The sequence below is a fragment of the Elephas maximus genome, chromosome 12 (genome assembly GCF_024166365.1).
Source record: "Elephas maximus indicus isolate mEleMax1 chromosome 12, mEleMax1 primary haplotype, whole genome shotgun sequence".
NCBI classification, from domain to species: Eukaryota; Metazoa; Chordata; class Mammalia; order Proboscidea; family Elephantidae; genus Elephas; species Elephas maximus.
Genome location: NC_064830.1, coordinates 3,029,128 through 3,050,329, shown reverse-complemented (window position 1 = coordinate 3,050,329; position 21,202 = coordinate 3,029,128). Strand labels below are relative to the sequence as shown.

Sequence of the window (21,202 nt, the reverse complement as noted above, 5' to 3'; positions counted from 1 at the left end):
AGCTGAGCAGGTTCACCTAACTCAATGGTAATCTCTAAGAAGTGAGGACCAAGTGATTCTGACTTGGAGCCCAGATTTGGAACTCATTGATGAACTTAGTCTTGCTGCATCGGCCCATTTCCTTTGCCCCAGAGTCCACCAAAAATGTTTAATATATTTTTCAACAAAGACTACAGAGCTTACGACAAACTCTGAAATACCATAACTACTGAAAAGTAGTTTGCTTTTCAAAACTTGAAATCAATAATAATTAGTTATTATTGCTTATTTTATAGCTAGTATATCCAAATACTAGCTATAAAATAAGTAATTTTTAATATCTATACCACCCACAAACACTCTAGCCCCTCACTACTGAAAGTCAGGTCCACAGGCCAGCAGCATGGGCATCACCTGCTTAGAAATGCAGGGTCTCCAGCTCTTCCCAGACCTACTGAATCAGAATGTGCCCTTTAACAAGATTTCCAGGTGATTCCTACTCACATTAAAGTTTGGTGAATACTGGACTAGAAGCCGGTACAGTTTCTGACACCTGTTCTGCACTCAAAAGTATTTGTTAAATGGATGAATATACACTTCAGGATTAACTTTTATTGTTCTCACATCATCTTCCACTAAATTGTATACATTAGATTAATATAATGATCTAGATATATATAGCATTTGGATTTCATTCAATAAATTAATTAGATTATATGGCAATATCCCTGAATATGAACAATGACTTACATTGTCCAGTATATTGTCAGAAAACTAATAGAAGCTGGTGGTTTATTTCTAGCTCTTCTCGTTAAGCAATATCATCACCATTGTTTTTTTTTAATTTCACAGAGTTTCGTACTAAAGATAAATGTTTTAAATGTTCAGCATAGAAGAAAAAATGTTTTTATAATTCAAAAATTTTGAAGCCTATTTACTGAAAATAAACTTTTAAACCTAAAAAAAAGGAAAAAAAAAAAAAAACAAGTTGTCATCAAGTGGATTCTGACTTATAGCAACCCCATAGGACAGAGCAGAGCTGCCCCATAGGATTTCCAAGGAGAAGCCGGTGAATTTGAACTGCCAGCCTTTTGTTTAGTAGTACAGCTCTTTATTACTGCTGCATCAGGAATCCTTTACAGCTAAGTATAAGTCAAAAACAATTAAAAAAAATTTTATACTTTAGATGAAGGTTTATAGAATAAACTAGCTTCTCATTAAACAATACACACATTGTTCTATAACATTAACTAACAACCCCATGACATGTCAACCCTGTCATATATATATATTTAATTACCTCACTAGATTGCTTTTGTGTTCTGAGGTAGAAATCTGAACTCTCTATGGCACTACTTCTTACAGTAATAAACACATGGCTAGCTAGAGAAATCACTGTGTGATGGGCTTTGCAAGAACTTCCTTATTTTCTCCATTTAACAAACCCTTGGTGTTGTCATTATTTCCATTTTACAGACAGGTATCTGGGACTTAAGGAGAGCAACTTGATCAAAGTCATCAAGCTTACAAGTTGCAAAGCCAAGAGTAGAGCCCAAGTACGATTTTCACCAAGGTCTAACTCAGTAGACTTAGCGCTGTTCTACACTGCCTGCTTACAGAAAGAGAAGGGTAAAACAAAAGAAGACATTGCCCACCACTGCCCATGTTAGAAAGGAAGATTTTCCAGGAAAACAGAACCAGTTTTGACAAGACAGCCAGAAGACCTGGCTTATTTCTTAGCAAACTAATTTTATAACTTAGGGCAAGTCCCTTAATATTTTTGGATGCAGTTTTCTCATCCAAACAATAAGAGGATTGCATTAGGAGATATCTCAGGTTCCAACTATTTTAAAATTTATAATTCATGAAAATCAAACTCTTCAAGATATACAAGTTTATTAAGAAATGATACTATGATTCATTAAAGGGCTCCAAGCCAGAATGAATGCCTTAAGTTACTTTACTCATTAGAGTCAAAAGACAGGGAATGTTTGTGTTGTAGACCACTGCTCACTTAAGGACATACCAAGCTAGCATGGCACACACCAATAGGAAGGAGCTCAAGCAATAAAATAATGCATTTGTTGGAGAAGTATTGGGTTGCACAAAATTACCTTATTCTCCTAACCAATCCTCCATGAAATTGTGCAAAGTTTAAGAAGAGAAAAATTAGATATTCAAAGCTTTGAGAGAAACTTTAAATGAAGATATCAAAATGTACAATTGGAACACCACATACAAATTGGCTGATTTCAAGAATAAATGAAAGTTAGCAACCATTATTTGAAAATCACTAAAATAAGAGTTGGCACGATGCTGCCCTTTAAAAGGTAGTGAGTCTTAAAGGACATTTTATTTAACAGTATTAATTCAATCGGATTCTTTTTTCTGGGTGAAGGATCATATCCATAAAGAGAAAGATGTGACTACACAAAACAGGCTTTTTTTTTTTTTTTTCATTTTTTGAAATGACTTTCAATCCTTAAAGGGGAAAATTTTTCCTGTTCTTTGCAACTTAAATAATGTATAGGAAACATATTTCCCAATAAAATGAATTTAAGTGGCAAGGTATTACATAACTAGAGAAGTATCACAATAAAGTTGTATTTTCTGAAATGTGGTATCTCCCAGAGAGGGTTTAGGACCAAGAATGGGGAACTTTCTCCCTGGGCTAATAACCTTTCTTATCATTCCAAGCTTTAGGGACCAGGAATGCTCTGTACACTGTATCGTGGACTTGATTTTACCTTTCTCTCTTTTGCTACTCCTGAATCTAGACATTTTTCATGGTGTCATTTAATCCATAGCTACCACCATTGAGAAAATTACATATATTTCCTATATTTGAAATATTTATTATTAATGTTTAAAATTATTTTTTATTTCATCAGTTTTATATATTGGAAATTATGAATAGAGACCAAAAACACCAAACCAAACCCATTGCCGTTGAGTCAATTATGAGTCTGAACATAGATTTTATTCAAAATGAAAATAATCTAAGGTGAACAATTGTGACAGCATTTTAGATATGTATGAAGAAATATGAAAGTTAAGTTTACTTCCGGGCAATGAAATGGTAAAATGGGTGATCAAGCTCCCAGCTCCTCACTGATGAACCCCTCGCTCACATTAGAGAGAAGACTGGATTGGACAAATACCTTTACCCTGGGTACAGTCACCTGGCAGGAAATCAGAGACCACTCTCATTAGAGAGAAGACTGGATTGCACAAACACCTTTACCCTGGGTACAGTCACCTGGCAGGAAATCATAGACAGACAATGTGAAAAGCAGGGTCAAGGCTTTCTTCTGGACCCTTCACAGACAGCTCTCTTTCCTTTCTCTTCAAGAAAAATTCTAGGTAAAAGACTTCTTTCTGCACCTACTCCACGTGGTGCATATCGGAAGAAAAGGGGCAGGGTCTCAAAAGAGAAATAAGCACCTTGTAAAAAAGCTATACTGATTGAAGCCTTTGCAAAATACAGCCTACTTGCTTCATTCAGCTTGTAGGACAGCAGCTTCATTTCCAATGATCACTTTGCTGCCTCCTGGCACAAAATATCCCCAGACCAGATGCCATGGGCGTTGGTTCAGCACTGATAGGTAGAGATTGGAAATTGCTCTAACTATAGGCATTGGGGAGCCCTGGTGTTAAGAGCTATGGCTGCTAACCAAAAGGCTGGCAGTTCGAATCCACCAGCTGCTCCTTGGAAATCCTATAGGGCAGTTCTATTCCATCCTACAGGGTCATTATGAGTCAGAACCAACTCAATGGCAATGGGTTTGGCTTTCTAAAAATTTTTTATAGGCATTGGGGCGGTGGTCGCCTAAACTACCTATGTGAAAAGAAATAGAATTTGGATGATACTTGTGAAATAATGTTGTAGATCAGTTAGCAATTCCCCTTTCCATAGATTTAGTTGTTATTAGAGAAATTTATCTTTAGTATCCTGTTGAATTTTGAGGCGGACATAACAAAGACTTGAGATCATTTTGGGTGGGTCATTGTTTTCTTCAGCTACCTACAATTTAAATGGTTCAGAATTGCTTAATACACAGCAAGCCTTGCTATTCACATTATTAAATAATATCTTTATGATAACTTTGGACTTGCTATTTATTCATAAATTTAGAAGCCTTTTACTATCCATTTTTGTATTTATATTCCAAAATTTACAGAAAAGTACATTAAGAATTATCACCTCACTTTATAGTTAATAATGTTAAAAAGAAGTTAAAAGACAAAATCTGAGCATAATGGAGCTAAATCTAGGTTCATAGTAATTAATGATTCCCTGGGTGCATACTGAGTTTAGGTGTTGAAGTAATTCTAGCTCTTTAATGGAGTGCAAGCATAGGACTCTCATTTTCCTGATTTATAATGTATAAATAAATAAGATATTGACATATTTAAATAAAGGAGTAAATATAACTTGGGACTACCTGGGTGCAAACCCCTGCTCCGCCATTTGTCAGCTACATGAAAAGATGCTTAACCACTCTAAGGCCCAGTGTTCTCATCTACAAGATTGGAACAATGATATCTCTTACGTAACAGTTACTGCTTTGCATAATGACAGGTATACAGCAAGTATTCAGTAATAATAAGTTTAAGGAAAAAATACGTTATTCAAAGAAATTTTTAGAAAAAGATATTTGGATTAAAAGAAGAGGTTAGATAAAGGACTAAAATAATATTATGCTAATTATGTCCTTAGATCTTTAGCTACTGTACAAAGACTCAAGAAAAAGATAAACATATCTGTTTCTTATTTCTGTTAAGTTTGCCTCCATTTAAAAAAAAAAGTTGAGGTGCATACATTAGAATAGATTTATGGAATAAGATGAATGAAATTCAAATGGAAAATGGAAAGCTTGAAAGGAACCCATTGGCTGGCTACTAACCAAATGTTGGTACTTCTAACCCACTAGCCATTCTGCAGGAGAAAGACCTGGCAATCAGCTCCCATAAAGATTAGCCTGGAAAATCCTATGGAAGAGTACTACTCTGTCCTATGGGGTTGCTACGAGTTGAAATCAATTCAGCGGCACGTAACAATAACTGAGCCATTGCTACACGATTTAATACAAGATCTAATAGTTTAATATGAAGGAGTTCAAGGTCGTGAAAGACAAAGAAGGACTGAAAAGAGCTGCAGATTGAAAGAGGCTAAATTGTCATGAAACTAACTACAATGTGGCTTCCTGGATTGATCCTCAAAGCAGAAAAAAAGACATCAGTGAGACAGCTGGAGAAATTCAAAAAAAGCCTGTAAATTAGTTAACAGCATTGTGTCAATGTTAATTTCTTAGTTTCAATAATTATACTATGGTTATATAAGATGGTGATTTATTTTATTTTATTTTTTTTAGATGAAGGGATTATGGCAGCTCCCCGTACTATTTTTGCAACTTGTCTGTAAATCTAAAATTATTTCAAAACAAACAGTTAAGAAATAAAATTAGGAAGGAGGGAATGGCACTTCACAGCTAAAAATCCTTTACCTTATGGCAGGGGAGGGGAAGGATTGATTTCAGGGAGTCTATTACTCACTGTATGACTCTATAATCCTTTCTCATTAGAAATTAAATATTCGCTGAGTCAATTATCAATTAAGTGACAAGTTAGATAAACATTGTAGGTGCTAATTGACCCCTCAAGAGTTCTTTGAAGTTCACTCAGCTTCTCCAGTTTCTTTGAAGTTTTGTTTTGGCTTCAGCAAGTCTTTGCTTACACTGATTAAATACTGAAGTTGTGCCGGGTTTACAGGACAAAATAAGTGCGGTTGGAAAACTCCTCCCCCCACCACCAGTTGTACTCTGGCATAATCCATGTCTGCAAGAGGGGTAGGGTTATGCTAGCTAGTGAAAACTAGAATTCAGGTCTTAGAAAAAGCCTAACGTAACAGTTTTTTACTTAATATAATAAGGCAGGCTTAACCGAAATCAGGAGCCCTGGTGGGGCGCAGAGGTTAAGAGCTGGGCTGCTAACCAAAAGGTCAGCAGCTCAAATCCACCAGCTGCTCCTTGGAAGTTCTCTGGGGCAGCTCTACTCTATCCTTGGAATTGACTGGACAGCAGTGGGTTTTTTGGTTTAATCCAAATCAAACTAGAAGTATACTTGCTTTTATTATCATTGAAACTTTCAGGGGAGGGTGATTACATGACCTGCTTGTTCCATTTGTGTTCCTTCCTTTAAATATTCCTCCATCTATGTCACGCTAATCTGTATCTTAATGTAATCAGTAGTCACTGTGTTGGGAGGTGTGGGGTTTCCACTTGGAGGGATGAGCCCGAATACATGTGCAAGGGGAAGCAAACATGTACTAGAGAGAGGACAGGCTTGTGTTCAGCTGGCAACACTGGAAGGTGCTACAGAAAGGGAGCAGGCCAGGATGGACTGAGAGGTTGAGTCCATGCTATGAAATGCTTTGACTTGCTTGCTAAGGGATTTGGATTTCATACTGGTGGCCCCAGGCTCGATCATTGAAGATTTTTAAGCAACTGAAGTGTTTAAATGTGGTTTAAGGACCCATTTTAAATGCGTTATTTCTTTTTGATATTTCTAGAAGTATAGGTTATATACCACACACTCAAATCGCTCCATGGGGGAAAAAAAAGTGCTTGGCTAGCTTCACTGCTAAAGATTTATTTAATAGTAAGAAAAATCATAATTACTAGACCATGTTGAAAAATGAACTAGTAAATGCAGCTCTCTCTTAAAGTACAGTGTTGATAGAAAGTCAAGCTATGCAAAATGCATATCTGGCTAGTGGAATAAAAAAAAAAAGTCTCATCTGATATACTCATATTCGATTAAGTTTAAACCACTACCTTATTCCATATTTAATATACTGATAATTTTGGCACATTACATCACTCACTACATTTAGACTGCCTCTAATGTAGCCATGGCAACTGTTACATAAAACATAGCTGAGTTGGTGATTTCACTCCAAATTAAATGAAAATAAGGCTAATCCTATTACTGTTCTTAACAATTTTCCAAATAGCTTCTTCTTAGAGTGCCCTTGCTTGTACGTTCTTTTAAAAATAGATTATTGGAAAAGTATATGTGTTTGTGCACACATTTCACTCACAGCCCTTAACACTGTCCTCTTGCCTCTGAGCCATAACCTTGTGCTTCACATTAGGTCACATCCATCTACAATGTTACTTAGTATTTCTCTTGCAATTCAGAGATGGATAAATCTATCAAATACATCCATTTGGACCATTAAACTATTCAGAAACTGTCACTTTAAAATAGAAGTCTTTTAAAGATCAGCTGTGTTATGCTTTTTATAAATCTTAATAGGGTGTTTCAAGTTATTGTGTTACGTATCTTAAACGTGCTAGTTTATGTTGCAATAGTTATTTAGGAAAATCACCGTTTCTTTTTCAGCCTTCGTATAAAAGTAACTGAAAGATGAGTCTTGAGGCGGGAGAGGGGAAGGATGGGAGAGGGATATTTACTAATTAGATAGTAGATAAGAACTACTTTAGGTGAATGGAAGGACAAAACTCAATACAGCGGAGGTCAGCACAATTGGACTAAACCAAAAGCAAAGAAGTTTCCTAAATAGGCTGAATGCTTTGAAGGTTAGCAAAGCAGGGGCAGGGGTTTGGGCACCATGGTTTCAGGGGACATCTAAGTCAATGGCCATAATAAAATCTATTAAGAAAACATTCTGCATCCCACTTTGAAGAATGGCATCTGGGGTCTTAAATGCTAGCAAGCAGCCATTTAAGACGGAACAATGAGTCTCAACCCACCTGGACCAGAGGAGAATGAAGAACACCAAGGACACAAGGTAATAAAGAGCCCAAGAGACAGAAAGGGCTATATGAACCAGAGACTACATCATCCTGAGACGAGAAGAACCAGATGGTGCCTGGCCACAACCTATGACTGCCCTGACAGGGAGCACAAGACAGAATCCCTGAGGGAGCAGGAGAGCAGTGGGAAGCAGACCCCAAATTCTCATAAGACCAGACTTAATGGTCTGACTGAGACTAGAAGGACCCCGGTGGTCATGGCGCCCAGACCTTCTGTTGGCCCAGGACAGGAGCCATTCCAGGAGCCAACTCATTGGACATGGGTTGGACTGGACAATGGGTTGGAGAGGGATGCTGGTGAGGAGTGAGCTTCTTGGATCAGGTGGACACTTGAGACTATGTTGGCATCTCCTGCCTGGAGGGGGGATGGGAGGGTAGAGGGGCTGAGAGGCTGGCAAAATGGACACGAAAAGAGAGAGTGGAGGGAGACAGCAGGCTGTCTTATTAAATTAGGGGGGGAATAATTGGGAGTATGTAGCAAGGTGTATATGGGTTTTTATGTGAGAGACATACTTGATTTGTAAACTTTCACTTAAAGCACAATAAAAATTATTAAAAATCAAAGATGAGTCTTTGATTTAAATGCAGTCCCACAGCCATGCCAAGATATTTATTTTACGATAAACATGGAATGCCACCCAAAAAAGCTCTGTCTTCGTTGATACTGTTGATGCTAAACTGCCTCTGAAGCGATGCTTCTCCTCTCTGCTAGTCCTCTGCTCAAGGCTTTAGGACCAGACCCGTTGCCCTACAACAGTCAAGGGCAATTTCCTGATGGGGTGTTAAACCTCGAACTAGGATTGTACCTTTAAAGGCATCTGTAGTACAGTGAAAAGAAACTATAGTTTGGAATCAGAGGCCTTGATCTTGAGTCTGAGCTCTGCCAAGTACTATATAAGTTTGTCATTGCTTACCCTTTGAGCATCCCTGCTTCTTCATCAATAAAGGGAAATTAATAGCGTTAACTACCCAAAATCACTTTTGTGCCAAGAAAATTGGACAATATAAATTGTCCAATGAGAATATAAGCACTAATACAACTTTATGTCTGTAATAATGGCTATTACAAGAAAACATGTTGATCCACTAATTAACGTTTATCAGCTCAAAAGTAGGTTCCTACGATTAATCCTGCTTTGCCCTCAGATCTTCAATGCTAGCGCTTTGAGAGATTTCAGAAATTTGAAAAAAATAATCTGCCAGTCTGAATCCAGGCATGACAAAGATAGGGAATGACTTCTCTAGGTGGCCATATCAATATTCACTATATAACAATGGTTATGAATTGGCTCTATCAAGACCTACAGATTGCAGTAGCCCCACTGAACATCTTAGTCAAAAAAAAAAAAAATAGAAAGGAAAAAGCTTTTCATCACACTCATGACTCCATCCATACACACTTTTCCAAATCTGACATGAAAGTAGTTGGGGTACATGTGCTGGGGGAAGACCCAGATAGAGATTAAGCAAAGAGGAAGAGGAGAAGATATCAGAAGAAAAAACAGGAATGGGAAAAGAAGAAATGGGCAAAACTAAGTCAGATATACCCTAAATCTTGATCCCTATCTTTAATGAAATCCATTAAGTGGAGCTACTGCGTAGTAGCTCATGATATGTGTGTACAGGTCATTCTCTCATCTATCATCCTCTGATGTCAGTTCAGACGTTGTTATTGACACCTGCATCTTAAAGCTTCCTTTCTTATGTGAGTTTATTGGCAAAAGCCTTCCCTGATCGTGGATTCCAGAATCATTGACAAATATGCTTCATTTTTTGTTTCTCTCTCTTCCAATCTGATATCTTACCAGCAAGATCACCAGCCAATGTCCCTTACCTTCTGAGTTTCTTATAACTAAGATTTTAACAGTAATCATATAATTTCTGAGGATCTATCATCACACATTTTGTTTTACAATTATTTTCTGAAAACCACAGTAATACCATTTTAAAGCTAAGAGGGCGTTGGATCATCTACAACTTTTATGATTGACAGAGAATAGGCACACAATGTTTATTGAATTAATAGAAAAATGAGACATTTAGTAGAGCTCACTCATTTAGAAAGAGTTGAGTGCTTTCCTCAAGGTCACAAGGAATGTCTGTGGCAGAACTTGTGTTGGAATGTAGATCTTTCAACTCTCAGATAAGTATTTGTTCTCTGTACCTCTGATGTTATATGAGATGAGATGGGTAAGAGATGGGTAGCATTCAACATTTTTTGAGTGTTTACAGTTAAAATTATGCAATATGTAATAAGAAAATGGACAGACTTTCTCAATATGAAATTATTGCCCACAATGAAAAAAATTTAAAACCAAGATCATAGGGGCGATTTTTTTTTCCTTAATAGAATTAAATTAATATTCCTTAATTGAAGCAACATTTAATGTAAGGACGATAAAACCAAAGGAAGAAAATAATTTATCCATGGATATAAACCCTTCCGCCTTCAGCCTAGAGTTTGGAAATTAAATAATTGCCTTAAAACAGATGGTTATATTAAGTATATGTTTAGCAATTGTATGCAAACTTCATATAGAAATATACACAACCATTCATTTCATATTCTCCTCTCACTATGTATAAATAGCCATTCCCTCTGTATTCCACAAAAGTCCCACTTAAAAAAGATTCTCCAAGTATAAAAACCCGTTGCCATTGAGTCAATTCTGACTCATAGCGACCCTATAGGACAGAGTAGAACTGCCCTATAGAGTTTCCAAGGAGTGCCTGGTGGATTTGAACCGCCAACCTTTTGGCTAGCAGCCATAGCACTTACCCACTACGCCACCGGGGTTTCCATCTCCATGTATATTTGTGCGTATATATATATACATATATATATGTATAGACACATTCTATACGTATATGTATATATATATTCAAGTTTTTTCAGAGTTCAAGATCTGAAAAGATAACTGATGCAATTTCTAAAATGCCAAGAAATTAAATAATCAAAAAAAAGTTCAACCCACAACAAATGACTTAATTAGAGGTATAACAAGCATTTAGGTATCTATTCTTTGAATTCTCCCTCCTATGTTGCACTTATAAGCTCTTCCTTGAACTCAGCAGAATGAAATGTAAATAGACTGCAATGAATCAGACCTTGTATTCCATCTACACTAGCATACAAACCAGCAATCTGATCATCTCTCTGTCGATCGACTTTATACACATGTTGGACAAGTATTTATGTCATCTTAATTTGCCTTTACCATCCTTCTAACCACAGCTATGACCTTAAAGGGGTTATAGGATTTGGTGCACCATGTTCAAGGAAGAAGAAATACATACATGTGTCTATACTAGAATCTGTAAATACTTAGGAACATAAAATAAAATCATCAGTCCAAAGATAATCTGCTCGCAATACCCAGCTCCAGGCCAAATCCAAAACTAACTTAGCTGCCATCCTCTGTGTTGCTTTAAAGGACTCCAAAATGAGGCAACAATAAGTACCTAGAGTGTAGATAAATTCTCCAACTCCAAATACCAGCACAAAGACATCTTTCCAACTTTGAAATATGTCACAATCTCATGACTTTTTAGCAGGCAAAGTAACAAGGCAACAAAGGATCACTAATGTTGACCAATTAATATCCAGTGAAAGAAATTTTATAAAGACTTTCGAGAGAAATGAGGCAAATACAGTATCACCATGTGATCACATTCTGTTTTCAGGACTTACCATATAGATGGTGCTTCCGTTCCACTGATCTCTAGGAAATCATATCCTTCTTCTAGTTGAAAGTCAGTGAAGACTAAAGCTATGGTGTCCCCCGGCTCGGCAAGAATGGTCCACGTACAGTCAGCGTTGTTCTCGTATTCCGAAGGGAAGTGAGGGCTGGAAATGGTGCTGCTAGTTCCACGTAAGGTCCCTCCACAAGCTCCCTCAGCTGGTAGGAATGGCAGCAAAAGAGAAAAAAATAGTCATTTTTACCATGTTTTCATATGCAAGTATATATATAAAGTGTCATTTTTAATCAGTGACAGATATTTTCTAAACCCAAAATGAGACGCTTAATCTGGCAGATGATTTCTTCAAATTTGTTAATTTACTCAGTGAAAGGCTTACAAAACTTTAACAATTAAATCATATTATTAACAGGATTGCCATTATTGAAAACAATGAAATCGTGGCTTTTCTAAAATTTGAGTTGTGTAGTTGCCACATAGCTGACATTCACAGCCAGCTTAATACTATTTTTAAAGATTTTATCTGAATCTTGGAAGATGGAAATATGTCAGCAACATTTTGAGTCTTAGAAATGTGTAGTTATCTCTTTCCAATTCATTGTTACTTCCTTTGAGTACACTGAGCCCAACTGCCGACCTTTGGGTTAGCAGCTGTAGCTCCTAACCACTCTGCCACCAGGGTTTCCTTAAAAGAACTAGTCATACTAATTTAATTTCTAGGCAGTTTTTAATGTGCATTTGATTTTGAATTTTAGATAAGTTCTTGGCTGATGTAATAGAGACCTATTCATTCATGAAAAGGCTCTGAGTAGAAAAGAGTTGGGTGAACACTTAAAATGGAATACTTGGAGAAGTAGCAGATAAAGACCATCTAAGTAAAGATAAAATACATTAGAAGTATACACCAACATTGTAAAACATATTGTTTTGAAAAGCAATATATCTTGAAAAATTTGCTATGGGGTGACAAGTAGATAAGTTACTATACTCATGTCATAATTTATTATAAAATATAATACACATAGTAAACTGAGAGGGCCTCAGAGATTACGAAGAAAGTCCCAAAATACTTCTATTTTTTAAGTAAAAGTTATATTTTCTATATTAAATTATATTTACATTATAATTATACTTTTATATTTAATAAGTATTAAATATAGGGGTGATGAAAAATTTGCTGTATTTATAACGTTTACCTTTAAAACATTAAGATTTAATATGACACACATATCCAGCAACTATATATGTAAGCTAATTTGAAAATCATGACAAGAGGTAATTTGATTGTACTGCCAGGAGCAAATATCCATCCTGACCTACCTCCACCCTTCCCCACCCACACACATTTGTGGTCAACCCCAGTTCCTCAACTGCCCTCCTCTTGATGTGTTTCACAATACTCTCAGAAATAGATATAAGGCATATGATTTTAGGTGGGCTGCAATGAATATTTACACATCCCTTTGTTAAAATTGTATTTTTTAAAAATAGAAATAGAGATAAAATTTCAGTACCGTAAATAGTAAAAAAAAAAAAAAGTACATATACTAACCATTAAGGCAAATAAGTGGCTATTAGTGGGCAGAATCAGTGTCTGGGCTTTTGGTTCGGGAAAATGGCGAATAGGTCAGACAACCAAAAGTGAGAATTACAGTGTTTTCTGTCATTCTTGAAACTTAAATAAAATGTCTTTCTTTATAGGTAGATGAGATGGAGACTAGTTCACTTTGGATAGCTATTTACCTTTGCTATTGATTAAATAACTGTGTCTATAAAGATATCACACACACACACATCTTAACGTCTGTGAATGGCTTTAAGAAACAGAAATTTATTATCTCACAGTTTAGGAGGCTAGAAGTTTGAATTCAGGGCGCCAGCTCCAGGGGAAGGTTTTCTCTTCCTGTTGGCCCTGGAAGAAAGCTCTCCCATCCTTCCAACATCTATGGGCCCAGCATTTCTCAAAAATCTCCATATGTCTTGGCATCAATCTTCCCCTGGGTCTAGGAGGTTCTCAGCACAGAAACAGAACTCCTAGTACATATTAGAAGGAGTCCCTGGGTGCTGCAAATGGTTAAGTGCTAGAGTACTAGCCAAAATGTTGAGGGTTTGAACTTATCCAGCCACAACTTAGAAGACAGCTCTGGTGATCTTCCAAAATGTCACAGCCCGGAAAACCCCATTTTTTGGTGTTGTTAGGTGCTCTTGAGTCATTTTTGACTCATAGTGACCCCATGTACAACAGAATGAAACACCGCCCAGGCCTGCACTGTCCTCACAATTGTTGCTATGTTTGAGCCCATTGTTGCAGTCACTGTGTCAATCCATCTTGTCGAGGGTCTTCCTTTTTTTCATTGATTCTCTACCTTAACAAATGTGATGTCCTTCTGCAGGGACTGATCCCTCCTGATAACATGTCCAAAGTGCGTGAGATGAAGTCTTGTCATCTGCGCTTCCAAAGAACACTCTGACTATACTTCATCAAAGACACTTATTCGTTCTTCCGGCAGTCCATGGTAAATCCAATATTCTTTGTGAACACCATAATTCAAAGGCATCAATTCCTCTTCAGTCTTCCTTATTTGTCGTCCAACTTTCCCATGCATACGAGATGACTGAAAATATCAAGGCTTGGGTCAGACACACCATGAGGCTCAAAGTGACATCTTTGCTTTTAAATACTTTAAAGAGGACTTTTGCAGCCGATTTGCCCAATGCAATGTGTCATTTGATTTCTTGACTGCTGCTTCCATGGGCATTGATTGTGGATCCAAATAAAATGAAATCCTTGACAACTTTTCTCTATTTATCATGATGTTATTTATTGGTCCAGTCGTGAGGATTTTTCTTTTACTTTTGTTGAGGTGTGATCCATACTGAACGCTGTAGTGTGATTTTCATCAGAAAGTGCTTCAAGTCCTCTTCACTTTCAGCAAGCAAGGTTTTGCCATCTGCATATTGCAGGTTGTTAATGAGTGTTCTACCAATCCTGGTGCCATGTTCTTCTTCATATAGTCCAGGTTCTCGGATTATTTGCTTGGCATACAGATTGAATAAGTATTGTGAAAAGATACAACCTTATGGAGCAATTCTATCCTGCACATGTGAGGTCACCATGAGTTTGGAATAGACTTCACCACAATTAACGACAACTCATATTTGAACCCCTGGGCAGTATAAACAAGTAAGACACTAGGCTGGTCACAGCCTTAAAAATCCTATGGAGCACAGTTCTACTCTGATACACACAGGGGGTCTCCAGGAATAAGAATCATCTCAAAATGGTAACTAACAACAGCAACAATATTAGTATTTGAATAGACAAATTAATGCACATGAGTATAAGCAAAGAGACAGCTTAGTTCTATAGATGGTATGAAATTGGCAGTGATTAAATACAAGTATATTATGGGCATGCTAATTGATACATTTGTGTGTATATTATATAAATGGATGGGTATCAGACATAGTCGGCACCCCATTCATATTCTCTTATCTTTCTCCAGAGGTTGCCTCAATTGTTTTATACAAAAATTCCTATGTCTCTCTTTCTGAGGTCTCTCTTTAGCATTTGGAGTATGCTCTGCAAGCAGATGGGGCAGGTTAGAAGGGATTGAAAGTTAATACTCTCAGGAACAACTCTTAGCCAAGGAGAAATGGGAGTTGTTGAACAAATGCTCCAGTTTCTCACCCCTTGGTGGGAAACTCTTGAAGTGTAATTTACAGAGACTTCAGAGATATTTAATACCGATTGTCCACAGGAGTAACTTGCTCATTAACACAAACATTATTGGCATTTTTCAAGTCCCTGCCTCATTTCCCTACCTCATTTGCTTCATAGAATTAACTTCCAAGTTAACTGGTTGCACACAAGTCTGGGTCTTAGAGTCTACTCTTGGGAAACTTACACATAGCAAGTGTGAATGTTCATAGATATTAACTCATTGTCAGTTCTTCTCTCTATACCTTTGTGACTTTGCTCATACAATTTTAACTTGCTCCACCACACTCATTTTGTAAAATATATTATTGAATGAAATTCACATAATATAAAATTAACCAATATAAAATGAACAATCAATGGAATTTAATACATTTACAGTGTTCTGTAATCAACTCCTCTATCTAGTTGGAAAACATTTCATTACCAAAAAGGAAAGCTTATATCCATTGTCTTAGTTATCTAGTGCTGCTATAACAGAAATACCAAAAATGGATATCTTTAACAAACAGAAATTTTTTCTCTCACAGGCTGTGGAGGCTGACGACTCCCAAGATCGGCAGGTAAGCTTCTAGCTCAAGTCCCAAGAACCAGAGGTCAGATGTAGGATCCAGAGTAAGCAAAAGCCATCAAGATTTGCCAACAAATCCACATACATCGGATGCAGGCCACATCCCCAAGGAAACCGCCTTTCAACTGTTTGGCTGCTCATAGCAGATCTCATCATGGAGGTGATTACACTATATCAGATCTCATTATGGAGGTGATTGCATCTTTACATAGCTGCCAGATGCATCATAACTGCCAAACCACTGAGAATCATGGCCCAGCCAAGTTGACACACAACCTTAACCATCACAATGTACCCTTTGTCAACTTGACACCCATACACGTTTCCATAAACCACACACAATCTCTAAATAAAGACAATTATGAAGTGATTTTTGCACCTAACATGATACAATTAACTTGTGTACAATGGAAAATGCACTAGCCCTATTTACTTCTTATATTTCATAAGTGAAGAAAACAAAAATATTTGATGTACACATACAAGGAAGAAATATTCATAACAATTACAGTCCTCATTTCTGCAACTGATCATGTGGTCATACCTGGCATTCAGAACTATCTTCTTCTACCACCCATTCCATATTCTCTTTGCCCTCAGCAAGCACCTCAGCTGGTAGTGGTCCTTTGCCTGGGGGAGTGACTCAAATCTTCATTCATGAAAGATCTGGGCCATTATTAGTAGTCATGTTGGAATTGGGTTGCTATAGTTTTCCATTGACTTTGATCAAAGGGCATGGTAGTACTAAGGGACATTCTAAGTGATCTCCTGTATTCCAGACATACTCTTCTTTACCTTCATTATGTAAAATCAATCCAATTTCCTCTTGGTAGTCAGGATCAATCACATCAGCCAGTATGGTAACTCCCTTCTTTGCCTGTTGATCCAGAGGCACTGGGAGCCCAAAGTGGCCAGGCGGCATTCCTTACTTCCAGTTCAATGGAATCAGTGTTGTATCTCCTGCTGTGAGCATTCTTCCCTTTAGAACTAAGACCTCTAGATCCACAGAACATAGGGTTGCAGGGACAGGAAGCAAAAATTTTGTGAGTGGGTCACTAGGGGTAATAGTGAGTGGTGCCACTCCCATTTCTGCCCCTTGAACCCTGGACTCATAAATCTTGGTGATGGGAGAAACAGCACCATGTACTGGATGATGGTTTAGAGCCTATACAGACTTCTGGAGAATATTGCCCCAATCCTACAAGGTGTTGTTACTTAGCTGGTCCTTTAATTGTATCTTTAGGAAGTTGTTCTAGCATTCTATCAAGCCAGCTGCTTCAGGATGGTGTGGAACATGGCAAGACCAGTGAATTCCATGAGCGTGGGCCCATTGCTGCACTTCATTTTCTGTGAAGTGAGTCACTTGATCTGCGGCGATGCTGCGTGGGATAACATGACAGTGGATAAGACATTCTATAAGTCCACAGATGGTAGTTTTGACAGAAACATTGAGTTCAGGGAAGGTAAATCTGTATCCAGAATAAGTGTCTATTCCAATAAGAGCAAAATGCTACCTTTTACGTGTTGGAAGCCATCCAATGTAATCAGCCTGCCACCAGCTTGCCGGCTGATTGCCTTTAGGAATGGTGCCATATCTGGGACTCAGTGTTGGTCTCTGCTGCTGGCAGATTGTGAACTTAGCAGTGACTGCAACCAATTCTGCTTTGGTGAGTGGAAGTCCATGTTGCTGGGCCCATGCATAACCTCCATCCCCGCCACCATGGCCACTTTGTTCATGAATCCATTGGGCAATGACAGGGGTGACTGGGGAAAGAGGATAACTGGTTTCCATAGAATGCATTATCTTACCCACTTGAATGCTAAAATCTTCCTCTGCTGAGGTCATCCTTTGGTGAACATTCACATGAGATACAAATGTCTTTACTTTATTGGTCCAGTGAAGTCTACCCACATACCTCTTCTCCGTACCTTCTTGTCACCAATTTTCCAATCATGTTCCTTCTAAGTCCCTGACTTTCCAGCCAAACCACTGGCCACAGTCAGTGAATCAGTTTACAATTACACATCTGGCCATTTCTCCTTCCAAGTAAAGTGACCAACCAGATGCACTGCTTGAAGCTCTGCCCATTGGGAGGATTTCTCTTCACCACTGTCTTTCAAGAAGTTCCCAGCAAGGGGCTGTAGTGTTGCTGCTGTCCACTTTCAAGTGATGCCTGCATATTGTGCAGAACCGTGTGTAAACCAGGCACAAGTTTTCTCTTCCTCACTCAACTGATTATAAGGAACTCCCCATGAGGCAATAGGTGGAGATGGGGAGATGGCAGATAATGTGACAGGACTAGAGACCATGGGCATTTGGGCCACTTCCTCGTGCAACTTATTTGTGCCTCCAGGTCCCACTGGGGCCCAATCTCATATAACCCATTGAGTAACGGAGTGCTGATGTGCACATCTGACTTTATGACTCTGGGGATTAGACAACACCCAGCTCAGAATGGGTATCTCAGGCCACATGATGACTTGGTGGCCCATGGTTAAACACTCAGTCTCTACTAAAGCCCATTAACAAGCCAAATGCTGCTTCTCAAAAGGAGAGTAGTTATCTGCAAAGGACAATAGAGCTTTGCTCCAAAATTCTAAGAGTTTGCACTGTGATTCACCAACAGGGGCCTTCCAAAGACTCCAAACAGCATCTCTATCTGCCATTGCCACTTCAAGGCTGGATCATATTGCCCAAGTGGCAGAGCAGTTTGCACAGCAGCCTGAACCTATTGCAAAGCCTTCTCTTGGTCTGGGCCCTACTCAAAACTAGTAGGTTTTCGAGTCACTTGATAAATAGGCTGGAGTAGCACACCCATGTGATGGGTATGTTGCCTCCATAATTCAAAAAGGCTCGCCCATCAGGCATTGTGCCTCCTTTTTAGTTGTTGGGGGGAACAAGTGTAAGAAGTTAACCTTCACCGACATGCCCCATGCCACTGGACTCTTAGAAATTGCACTGAATGGAAGATGAATTTTTGTTGGATTAATTTCCCATTTTTTTTTTTTTTAGCATGGTAGCATAGAAATGTTTTACCAATAAGTCCAGAATCATTGACATTTCTTTCTTACTAGGTCCAATCAGCATAATATCTTCAATATAATGGGCCAGTGTGACATCTTGTAGAAGGGAAAGGTGATCAAGGTCTCTGCAGACTAAATTATGACATAGGGCTTGAGAATTGATATACCCCTTGAGGTAGGAGAGTGAAGGTACACTGCTGGCCTTGCTAGCTGAAGGTAAACTGTTTCTGCTGGTCCTTAGAAACAGGTATAGAGAAAAAGGCATCAGCCAGTTCAATAGCTGCATAGCAGGCACCAGGTATTAATTTGCTTAAGCAATGAAACCACATCTGGAACCACAACTGCAGTTACAGTCACCACCTACCTAAGTTTTCGATAATCAACTGTCATTCTTCAAGATACTCTGTTTTTTGTGCAAACCAAATAGGTGAGTTGAATGAGGATATAGTGGGAATCATCAGCCCTGCATCCTTCTTGTCCTTGATGATGGCAGTAATCTCTCCAATCCTTCCAGGGATGTGCTATTGTTTTTTGTTTCATCAGCCTCCACAGCCTTTGAGCCAGCAGCCTGCCATCTCACCTGCTAATCTTGGAATTTGTCAGCCTCTGCAGTTACATGAGGCAGAAGAATCCTTCAACCCAACCCATGGACTTGGGGCTTCCCAGCCTCTATAACCGTCTGAGCCATTTCCTTGATATAAATCTCTCTCTCTGTATATGTATATGTATATATATATGCTTGACTAGTTTTGCTTTTCTAGAGAACCCAGTGAAAGGTACCCAATAAACTTTAATTCCTTGTTGTCCTCTGCCCCTAGCTCCTAAAACCACCAATCTGCCTTTGCCTTTATGAAATATCTATTTTGAATATTTCATATAAATGGAAACATACAGAATACTTAAAGAACTTTTAAACAAAAACAAAAAAAGACAACCTAGTGAAGAAATGGGAAAAGGACTTGAATAGACATTTCTTCAAAGAAGATATTCAAATTTTCAATAAGCAAATGGAAAGTTTCTCAACTTTATTAGCCATTAGAGAAATGTAAATTGAAACATGAGATATCATCAGCATTGTTATAATCAAAAACAAAATGGCTACAATTAAAAAACTAATATAAAAACCTAAACCCATCACCAGAGAGTCAATTATGTCTCATAGTGTCACTTTAGAACAGAGTAGAATTGCCCCATAGCGTTTCCATGATGTGGTTGGTGGATTTGAACTTCCAGATTAAGACAGACTAGGAAGAAGGGCCGTACAATCTACTTCTAAAAACAAAAATCAGCCAGTGGAAACCTTATGAATTGCAGCAGGGGATTGTCTGACATAATGCCAGAAGATGAGCCCCTCATGTTGTAAGGCAATCAAAATACAACTGGGGAAGAACTGCCTCCTCAAAGTAGAGACTACCTTAAGGATGTAGATGGAGAAAAGTTTTCAGGACCTTCATTTGCTGATGTGGCACAAGTCAAAATAAGAAGAAATAGTTGCAAACATCCATTAATAATCAGAATGAGGAATGTACAAAGAATGAATTGAGGAAAATTGGAAGTCGTCAAAAATGAAATGGAACACATAAAATATTGATATCCTAGGCATTAAGGAGCTGAAATGGACTGGTATTGGCCATTCTGAATCAATCATATGATCTACTATGCTGGGAATGATGAATTGAAGAGGAACGGTGTTTCATTCATCGTAGGATAGAACATTTCAAAATCTATTCTGAAGTACAACACTGCCAGTGATAGGATAATATTCATATGCCTGTAAGGAAGACCAATTAATTAGACTATTGTCCGAGTTTACCCAGCAACCACTAATGCCAAAGATGAAGAAACTAAAGGTTTTTTACCAACATCTGCATTCTGAAATTGTCCAAACATGCAGTCAAAATGCACTGATAATTACTGGAGATTGGAATGTGAAATTTGGAAACAAAGAAGTATCAGTAGCTGAAAAATGTGGCCTTGCTGACAGAAATGATGTCAGAGATCACTTACAGAATTTTGTAAGACCAATGACTTATTCATTGCAAATACCTTTTATCGACAACATAAATGGTGATTATACAAGAAAAAATCACTGGATGGAATACATAGGAATCAAATCGACTACATTTGTGGAATGAGATGATGGAGAAGCGCAATAATATAAGTCACAACAAGCCCAGGGGCTGACTGTGGAACACACCATCAATCTCTTAAATATAAGTTCAAGTTGAAGCTGAAGAAAATTAAAACAAGTCCACAAAAGCCAGAATACAACCTTGAGTAAATACCACCTGAATTTAGAGACCATCTCAAGAGTACATTTGACATACTGAACACTAATGACCAAAGACCAGATGAGTTATGGGATCA

At 38.0% G+C, this 21,202-nt stretch overlaps 1 protein-coding gene across 1 annotated transcript in view; it reads right to left on the bottom strand.

The window, feature by feature from the left end:
- The window catches only part of CSMD1 (CUB and Sushi multiple domains 1), a 2,087,969-nt gene that overhangs the window by 1,060,339 nt on the left and 1,006,428 nt on the right, over nucleotides 1-21,202 (bottom strand). Inside the window, exon 5 of the mRNA XM_049902971.1 lies at nucleotides 11,512-11,719. Within this exon, the coding sequence (XP_049758928.1) occupies nucleotides 11,512-11,719 (208 nt within the window). The remainder of the gene's footprint in view (nucleotides 1-11,511; nucleotides 11,720-21,202) is intronic.